This window comes from Rattus norvegicus, chromosome 12, assembly GCF_036323735.1.
Source record: "Rattus norvegicus strain BN/NHsdMcwi chromosome 12, GRCr8, whole genome shotgun sequence".
NCBI lineage: Eukaryota > Metazoa > Chordata > Mammalia > Rodentia > Muridae > Rattus > Rattus norvegicus.
In genome coordinates this window covers 15850894-15860917 of record NC_086030.1, presented here as the reverse complement: position 1 = coordinate 15860917, position 10024 = coordinate 15850894, and the positions used below count along the sequence as shown (strand labels likewise).

General features: G+C 46.0%; 1 protein-coding gene across 2 annotated transcripts in view; it reads left to right on the top strand.

The window, feature by feature from the left end:
* Positions 1-2651: 2651 nt before the first annotated feature.
* Eif2ak1 (eukaryotic translation initiation factor 2 alpha kinase 1) overlaps positions 2652-10024 on the top strand; it is a 33836-nt gene continuing 26463 nt past the window's right edge. The window contains exons 1-3 of one of the 2 annotated variants that reach the window (XM_039089135.2): positions 2652-2883; positions 6800-6958; positions 8570-8703. In XM_039089135.2, the coding sequence (XP_038945063.1) occupies positions 2766-2883; positions 6800-6958; positions 8570-8703 (411 nt within the window). In that variant the 5' untranslated portion in view covers positions 2652-2765. The remainder of the gene's footprint in view (positions 2884-6799; positions 6959-8569; positions 8704-10024) is intronic. The other variant, NM_013223.2, reaches the window with a different exon arrangement.

The window sequence follows — 10024 nt, the reverse complement described above, 5'->3', positions numbered from 1 at the left end:
CTTCCCAACTTGGTAGTGGTGCCCATTTCATCACGGCAACAGCCAGTCCTGCCTTGCCTTCCCTCCACGATAGACTGCAACCTGTAAGAAAATAAACCCTTTACTCTCCAAGTTGCTTTCAGTCATCGTGTTTATAACAACAGAAAAAAGTAACCGCTACAGCACTATGCCTGGCTTTTACCCGGGTGCTGGGGATCTGAACTTGGATCCTCTGGTTTGCACAGTTTGCAAGCAGGTAACCCCCCCCCAACCCCACCCCGCCCCCTGGCCCAGCCATCTCACCGGACTCCATATCAATGTTTTTAATGTCTACAGACCGCATCACTGTATGGATAGTCATAATTTAGTCAGACAAACGTATTGTCACTTTGGCTCGTAAATGCAAAACAATTGAGACAGTCCCATGTAGCTCAGGTTGTTCTCAGAAGTGACGATGTAGCCTGGGATGGCTTTGGACTCCCGATCTTCCTCTTTCCACTCTCAGGTCCTGAGATCACAGGCCCACAAAGCCATGCTTGCTCAGCCTTGTATTTGGGAAGCATTCCTGAGAAGGGAATTGTTGAGTTATAAGTAGTGGCTTAAAAAAAAAAAAACATGGATGCACTCAGTTAAGTCCCTCTCCAGGAGGGCTGCTCTCTTCCCACACGTGAGAGAGGCTGTGACTCTATGTGGAACATATGGTGAAATAAAAATGTCAACTCCACCGGTTTCGCACACCACACTAAATTTGAGGTCCAAAAGGAGATAGATGTTCATGCCAGCTGTCTCATCTGCCTTCAGAGCAGATAACGTGGATTACTTTCAACAGTGCTGCACTGTCAATCAACGCAGGGATGGTACCCGAGGACAAAGACGATAAACCTTTAAAAAAACAACTGGATGTTCATATGTGGTATAGTCATGTGTACATGTTCACGTGCCTGCATATGTGGAGCCCAGAGGTCGCTGGCAGTTTTTCTTTACTGCTCGTCACCTTATCTCTTTAACCGTTCGTGTGTATTTGTGTGTATGTATGTGCTTATGTGTATATATGTATGTGTGTGTGCCAGAAAAAAGATCCACTGGAGCTAGAGTTATGGGTAGTTGTGAGTTGCTAGACATGGGTGCTAAAAACCAAACTCAGGTCCCCTGAAAGTACAAGTGCTCTCAATCACTGAGCCATCTTTCCAGCCTTCTCCACCATATAAATGCACATATATATATATATACATACATATATATGTGTATATACACACACACATGTACATGTATATATAGATGTGTGTTTGTTTTGTGTTGAGACAGGATTTCTCATTGAACCTGGAGCTCTCTGATTAGTTTATACTGGCTGGCCAGCAAGTCCCGAGGAGTCCCCTGTCTCTGTCCCCTACAGGTTCTAGTATAATATGCACAGTTGTTCCCCATGGCTTTTGTGTGGGTTTCTGGAGATCTGAATTCAGGTCCATATTCTTGAGCAATAAGAAAACTTACTCCGGAGTCTCAGTGTGGATTTTTGAATCTTAACTTGGAGCCTTGAATCATATAGGGTAGTTTGGAGGTGAGTGGGTGGGTGGGTTCTGGGAGGTTACAAGATAAAAAAAAAACAAAAAACAAAAAACAAAACCCTCCAGTTTGAAAACAATTGTAAAATTAGCCTCAAAAGCCAATAATTTTCTTTAGGTTGGATTCTCTCTGGTATCTTTCTGATGTTTCCCATTTTGCTGTGGTCTGTGATGGATCACAGTAAGTTCTCGCTACTGAGTCAGGACTTGTAGATACGTTTATTTTTGTTTTGAAACAGGGTATCATTTAACTCAGCCTGGCCTCAAACTCACTGTATACTTGAGTGGTCCTTTTGCCTCCACCTCTCAAGTGCTCAAATATAAAAATTAAAAATATAAACCACTATGATGGGTGAAATTTTTTCTTCTTAGTTACTGTATATACAAAAGAGTATCCCTTCTAAAATTAGATCCCTTAGGTGGCTGAATTTCAAAATTAGCACACAAAGAGGTTGGAGAGATGGCTCAGCAGTTAACAGCACTCGCTGCTCTTGTAGAGAACCTCTGTTCAATTCTCAGCAGATAACAACCTTCTGTAACTCCAGTCCCAGGGGATCTGATGCCCTCTTCTGGCCTCCATAGGCAACAGGCACACATATGAAGGCAGAGTAGATTTAGTATTCCAACCAACCCCGCGCACCATGTATCTTCCCCTCGGTTTATTTTCTGGGTCTGTTCACCGTGCCGTTTCCCCAACATCGCTCTTTACCCTCTCTTGGTCTCCTTTCTGGTTTGTTAGGCTTTACCCACACTTACTCCCACTTATATCCATTACAGGTTAGGCTATCTGCATTTGAGCGAGAAACACGCGGTCTTTGTCTTTCCGAGGTTGGTTCACTTTGCTTATTATACTTTCCAGAGAAAAGCTTGCAGGTGTGAGATTTGAGCATTTATGATGTCTAAAGGAATAATCTGGGAAGAGCAGAGGAGGACCAGACACAGCCAACTAGGGTCGGGAAGAAAGCCTTCTTACACCCGCAGGGGCGCGCCGGGATGTCCCGGCTTGTCATGCAAGCACAGGGCACACCTGCACTGGACCAGCCAATCATTTTCTTTACAGAAAAAGGGGCGGGACAAGGATAGCCCGCCCCCACAGAAGCTTCCTGGTCACAGAGGCGGGACTTCCGTTGGCTCTTGGGGTACTTCCGGCTCAGGGGAGGATATAGTGGCCCGCAGCGTCAGGGAACTAGCAGAGCGAGGTTGTTATCCGCGCTCGCGGCAACGATGCTGGGGGGCGGCTCCGTGGATGGCGAGCGCGACACGGACGACGACGCGGCGGGGGCGGTGGCCGCGCCTCCTGCCATCGACTTCCCCGCAGAGGTGTCGGACCCCAAGTATGATGGTGAGACCGGGATGGCTCGCGCAGTCCCACGGTTCGCTGTCCACCTGAATTTCCGCGCTCCAGTGGTCCCCGAGGGCCACCAAAGGCCCCAGGCAGCCTCGGGGCTCGAATTCGGGTCCAGAACTGTAGGGCACCGGGAGGTGGCGGGCGGGCCGTCAAGGGTTAGGTAAATATTTACTCCAAGAGCGTCTATGATCTGCCCGTTTGTGGGCGTTTATATTTCTTGGTTTTTATTCTGCGCCACTTCCCCGAGGCCACTTTTCACCTCCGTGCCCAACCTTGTTTTTCTTAGGTCGCTGAGTGTAATCTTTGTTCACTGCTAGAATGAGACCTGCTTCACGGATTAGATAAGTAATGATTTCTCCTAGCGAGGTAGTATACGAACGCTCAAATTTTTTTGAAGCTTTTGATACACATAAATCAAATTGTGTAACATAAGGCGAGAGGTCTTTAAAACATCGATTCCGTGTAGGTCACTGTTCTAGCATTTTACTGAAAGTGTAGTTGGTTGTTGCCAGTTGCTTGAACTGTTTTAAAAATGAAATTGTGCTCTCGCTAGTCGTGCTCTTGAGTCGTGGTGCACACTTGCAACCCAAACATACAGAAAGTTGAGGCAGGAGGATCAGGACTTGAAGGTCAGCTTGAGCTTCATGCTGAGTTCCAGGTCAGTTTGCAGTACATAAGACTGTGTATCAGACTAATAATAAAAGGATAATTATGGTGGATAGGGACTGTAGCTCAGTGACAAAGGGTGTTTTAGGTTGAGTGAGATCCGGTTCATCTTCCAGCCCCCAAAACATACATGCAAGGAGGTTTTAGCTGTATACTATCCCAAAAGTGATTACTAAGGTGACATGTTTGATTGAAGTTTGAAATAAGTATGTTGTAGTGGAGGTAGAGGTGTACACTAAATTCAGCTTTTCCAGGTTTCATTCTTAAATCCTGTCTGTGATAATTGTCCACAATGAGAAATTTAAAAATGCTCATAGTGGTGACTCAGTAGGCTCTATAGAGGTCGGTTGTAAGATAACTTTTCAAATGGCTATGCAGATTTTCCCACACAGCTATTGGCATGTTACTGTCGCTGATGAGCAAAGAACGTGTGTTATGTCATAGAAGAGGTCTCAGCTGTAAACACGCTCGTCCATCTTTTCTGTGACGTGGTGATAAGAGTTTCTGCAAACCAAAGATTATTCTGGAAGGGAGTGATCTTAGACAAGCTTTAAAACTTCGTTCCTTTTCCTGTTAATACTGTTCAGCTTACATAGTGATGTTTCTCCTAAAGAGATGAAGAATGCTCACACACGGGCTGGAGAGATGGCTCAGTGGTTAAGAGCACTGACTGCTCTTCCAGAGGTCATGAGTTCAATTCCCAGCAACCACATGGTGGCTCACAACCATCTGTAATGAGATCTGGTACCTTCTTCTGGCCTGCAGTCACATATGCAGGCAGAATGCTGTACATAAAAGAAAATAAATAAATCTTTAAAAAAAAAAAAGAATGCTCACACACAGTTAATTATTTTCTTGTCCCACATTTAATATCACTTTTAGTAGGTATAAGGCCAATAGCTCAGTGGCATTTTACAGGTGGTCTGAATGATCTGGAGAGATCACACTGCCAATTAATGGTAGAGTCACCAAAGCTTTGATGTGACGTGAGCAGTTCACTGTAGGAATTCTACAGCAAACATCAGTCTCGAACCCAGTCGCTTGAGGTGCTTTCTGTGCTGTTAGTGAGTCTGTATTCCAAGTCGTTCATTTTCTTTCATTAGTCACCAGTGCCTCAAAAACCCTTCAACCTATCTCAAAACAAAACAAAACAAAACCAGTACCATTTAAAAAAAAGAACACTGGGGATTGAATGTGCAAGCCAGCTAAGTGCTCTGCCACTGAGCTACTGTCCCAGCCCTCTGTCACTGTTAGCTTTGGTCCTTGAGACAGGGTGCCACTAAGTTGCCCATTGAATTCACTCGGAAGCCCAGTCTAGATTTGAGTCTGCAATTAGCCTTGCAAGTAGTTGTCGCTAAAGGACTGATTCGCCAGGCTTAGCCTGTCTTTCACCGATGGGCTGTTTGGAACATGCTTTCCTGAGGCTGAATCAGATTATCGGTTTCTTGTGTGTTCACGGAGATCTGTATTCAGCTCCCACCTGCGTCTGACACCTTCCTACTTTCGAGAACTTGCAGCCATTTTACTTACGTTTCCTCTGCTTCTTGTAACTGAGACCAGGAGGTTGGAACTTTCTTCAGCCTTTTCCATTTTACTTAATGTGAATATCTTTTTTTTTTTTTTTTTCGGAGCTGGGGACCGAACCCAGGGCCTTGTGCTTGCTAGGCAAGCGTTCTACCACTGAGCTAAATCTCCAACCCCCTTAATGTGAATATCTATTGGACTTTTTTTTTTTTTCTTTTTCTTTTTTTTTGGAGCTGGGGACCGAACCCAGGGCCTTCCGTTTGCTAGGCAAGCGCTCTACCACTGAGCTAAATCCCCACCCCTCTATTGGACTTTTAAAAAATATTCTTTTAAAGATTTATTTATTATACATAAGTGCATTATAGCCATCTTCAGACACACCAGAAGAGGGCATCAGATCCCATGACAGATGGTTGTGAGCCACCATGTGGTTGCTGGGATTTGAACTCAGGACCTCTGGGAAGAACAATCAGTGCTCTTAACCACTGAACCATCTCTCCAGCCCTAAACAATATTTTTAATTATGCATATCTGTGTGAATTTGTCTGGTTGTGTACACGTGCGTGAAGGTCCCTGCAGAAGCCAGAGTCATGGAGCTGGATTTCTGAGTCTCCTGGGGTGGGTGCTGGGAGCTGAATATTTATAGTATTATAGTATTTTGGAACCATTAGGGTTTCATGGATCACAAGGTAGTCTCTAACTTGTTATATTGCCAAGGAGAAACTTAAACCTTATGACCCTCTTGCCTCTCCTTTCCTGTTGCTGGAACACGGGCACTTATGCGACTGTGCCTGGTTTTAGGGGGGTTGAACCCAGGGCTTCATGTATGCTAGGCAAGCACTCTACCAACTAAGCCAGATCCTCAGCCATTTAAGTTAGTTCTTAAAACCGGACTTGATTGGTATTTGTCTTTTCTTATTAAAGAGTAGAATTCTCTATCTGGGCTAAACGTCAGCAGTACAAATTCTTGCCTGTCATGTTGGTGGCCCTAGAGTTAATCTGCCCTTACCTCCATGCCCCCCCCAAAAGTCAGTAAAAGTAGACTTTTCTAATTGCAGAAAAGAGAAATAATGAGTATAAAGAAGCCCGAAGGTCATGGTGGCACTAGCCAGCAGTCCAGCATTGGAGACAGAGGCAGGAGGACTGCCGTACGTTTGAGGCTACCCTGGTCCACCAGCTTTCAGCTTCAACTTAAATTCACCTCCAGAAAAGTCTTACCCTTTTTTTTTTAAATATCTATATTTGTGTGGTGTGTATGTTCGAGTGTGTTCAAATGTGTGTGGATACAGGTATCAGGTGTGTTCCTCAAATGCTCTCCACTGTCTTCACTGTGGTCTTCAGTGTGGTGTGGTCTTTCACAGAACCTGAAACTGGCAGGGTTGGCTAGTCTACTTAGATGGCTTTCTGTAGGGATTCGGGATTCCCTCCATCTGATCGGAGGCACTGGGGTTACTGGGCGGTGCAGCCATATCTGCTTAACCTAACTGTGGGTGCTGGGGATGCAAACTCTGGTCCTGATGCGCCCATGGACTGCACGTTGTCCACTGAGCCATCTCCACAGTCGCAGACCCTGTTATAACCTGGCTCGCCGTGACTACTCTCTGACAGGGTTAGTCCCCTTCAGTTCCAGGATTTGTATTGTCTTAATCAGAGCTTGCTATGTTGTCGTTATGAGACGTGCTTACCAGTAATGTTTTCCCCTTCCTTTTCTTATTTCTAGAGTCCGATGTCCCAGCAGAGCTCCAAGTGTTCAAAGAGCCCTTGCAGCAGCCCACGTTCCCTTTCTTAGTGGCAAACCAGCTGCTGCTGGTCTCCTTGCTGGAACACTTGAGCCATGTGCACGAGCCGAACCCACTTCACTCAAAACAGGTCTTTAAATGTGAGTAAGAATAAGGCATTGTTAAAGAGGGCTAGGGGAGAGCACAGCTTCAGTGCTATGACGCTGAGAAGCAGCTGGTGTATAAAAAATTGAGTGAAGAAGTGTGGGTGATTTCCCATTCCTTAAATTCCTTTCAGTTTTCCTTTGTGTAATTTCTTCTAAATATAAAATCGCATGTGATCCATAAATTAAAAAAATTTTTTGCAGCGATAATGTGATATTCAGATAATTTTTGAGGCTCTCTTAGGCTCTGGGTGGTGAGCAGCTAAATCTCATTCTGATTTCTCTCTCTGGAAAGTGTTGTGGATTAAACTCGGGGCATTGAGACGCATCTCTAGACCTGAGCTGAGTTTTTGTTCTTGGCAGCCCAGGCTAGCCTTAGACTCAATGCATCAGAGGCTGACCTTGAACCCCCTCCTGCCTCTACTTCACAAGGGCTGGGGGGCAACCGGTTTGCTGCCACACCCAGTGTATATAACCAGGGCTGCTGTATTCAAGGCAGACATTCTGCCAGCCCCTGTAGTTATGGCATTCCTTCTTGGTTTGTTTAATGCTGGTGGTGCTGGACATCAACCCAGGGCTTCATACTGGCCAGGCTGTACCTACCTCGGAGGCACAGCCTCATCCTCTCCTCGTCCTCTCTCTTACCCTTCCCCTTCCTGCCCCTCCTCTCTCTCTCTCTTCCTCTCTCTCTCTTCTCTATCCACTGCTTCTCTTTTCCCCCTCTCCTTTAAACTGCCCTCTTCTCCTATCCTTCTTCCTGTCCCTTCTTCTTCTTTCTTTCCTTTAAAGATAAATTATTTTATGTGTGTAGACTTTTGCCTGCGTCTATGCAACATGTTGGATCTCCTGGAATTACAGATGATCTGTGAGCCACTTTGTAGTTGCTGGGAATTGAACCCAAGTCTCCGGAGGAGCAGCTAGCATTCTCAACCACGGAGCCAGCTCTGCAACCTGATTTCTTTTCTTCTTTATCTTCTTTGCCTTCCTCTTCCTCTTCCTCTTCTTCCTCCTCCTCTAATACTTTCTCTTCTTCTTTTTTCTTTTTCTTTTCTTTCTTTCTTTTTTTTCTTTTTTTTAAACAGGGTTTCTCTGTGTAGCCCTGGCTGGCCTGAAACTCACTATGTAGACTAGGACAGCCTCATACTCACAGAAATCCCCTGCCCCTGCCCCTGCCCCTGCCCCGATGGGGTCAGTGATGTGTACCACCACACCCTCCCTATTCTTTCTTTTTTATACCTTTTCTTGTCTTTTCCCTATTTTTCCTGTTTTCTCCCTCTTCCCCTGTTCTCTCTTACCATCTTGATTTTTTCTCTCTCCCGTTTCTGTACTGTGAACTGCCACACTTCGCCCTGCCTCTGGGCATAAATTCAGGATATCTCTACAGAAGCACCTTTAATTTAGGCCTGGTACACAGGCTATATGTCCCTCTCCCTTTCTGAGACAAAGTCTCATTTAGCCCAGGCTAGCCTTAAGCTTGCTAGGCAGCTGATAGATAACCTTGGGCTCTGGATCCTTTATGTCCCGAATGCCGGCGTTCGAGGTTTGCTCACCTTGTCCTGCCTGTTGTCAGTTTTCTATTCATAGCTTGTCGTGGTTTTTGTTTTATAGTACTGTGCCAGACTTTTATCAAGATGGGGCTGCTCTCTTCCTTTACCTGCAGCGATGAGTTCAGCTCCCTGAGACTCCACCACAACAGAGCCATCACTCATTTAATGAGGTCTGCCAAGGAGAGAGTCCGTCAGGTAAGCCCTCCCACGGCGTACTATGTATATGACGAGTACATTTGAATCCTAGAACCCTGCGTGTGAGCTGAAGAGATAGCTCAGCAGTTCCGAACACTTGCCCAGGGCCCAGGTTTGGCTGCACCTTTAGGGTGTCTCACAACTGTTGGTAAATCTGTGGAGTAACCTCCATGGGCACCAGGCACCAAATGAGGTCAGTGCATGTAGGCACAGTCATACACGTGAAATACAGTTAGGAAAAAAGAAAGAGAAAAGAACACTGTGCTTTCCTGTGTTTTGTATGGCTCAGCGGCAGGGGATTTGCCTAATGTGCCGAGTGCTGTGGGCTCTATCCCCAGCACTTAAAAAAGAAAAACATAGGAAAAGCATTACTTAATTTTAATTATATGACTAGTTCTTAAAAATAGAAACTTGATCAAGTCGACAATATCGTTACTAATATTTACTATGCTATGCTATTTTAAGAGTACTAGGGGAGGGGAAGGAAAGAAATAGATAAAATCTAAACCCCCATGATCTTACGTTCTGATGCAGGGGGCAGTAAACAGTAGGGGAAGTTAGAACAGACGTGGGGAGGTGCACAGGTAGTGAAGGGGGTTAGGAAATGCCGGGGGGCGCCTTGTGACTTCCCGTGATGTGGCCACCCAGGCCTCACTGAGAAAGAGTGGTCACGTCCAGGCTGAGCATTAAGTGCAGGTGCCTGGAGGTGAAGTGTCCTGGGCAGAGCCACAGTCTTCAGTGGCGCCCTTGGCTGAGCATGCTGGTGGTAGTGTACCGCTCACCTTTCCAAGGTGCCTTGCATTTAGATAGAGCAGGTGAAGGGGAGGAATAGCAGAGAGGGTGGGGAAGGGCCATGGAGTGTGGGATTGTGCCCTCCTCCCACCTTCCTTCCTGAGTCCGCCGCAAGGGGAGCAGGCTGGGCAGTCCCAGCAGTGCTGTCACCCACCACTGTTTACCGTTCTGAGAGTCTCACACTGTAGCCGAGGCTGGCCTCTGTCTCTGTACCTCCCATCTAAGCCTCCTAAGCGCTGGGATAGCAAATGTGAGTCGCCCAGACCAGCTTGGAGCAGGATCCTGAGAGCATTTTAATGACCTTGGTTTTACACAGAGTGGACATGGGAAACATGGCCGGACTTTGAGCATAAGAACATTTTAACAGGGGGGCTGGAGAGATGGCTCAGCGGTTAAGAGCACCAACTGCACTTCTAGAGGTCCTGAGTTCAAATCCCAGCAACCACATGGTGGCTCACAACCATCTGTAATGAGATCTGGTGCCCCCTTCTGGTATATCTGAAGACAGCTACATATAATAAATAAATAA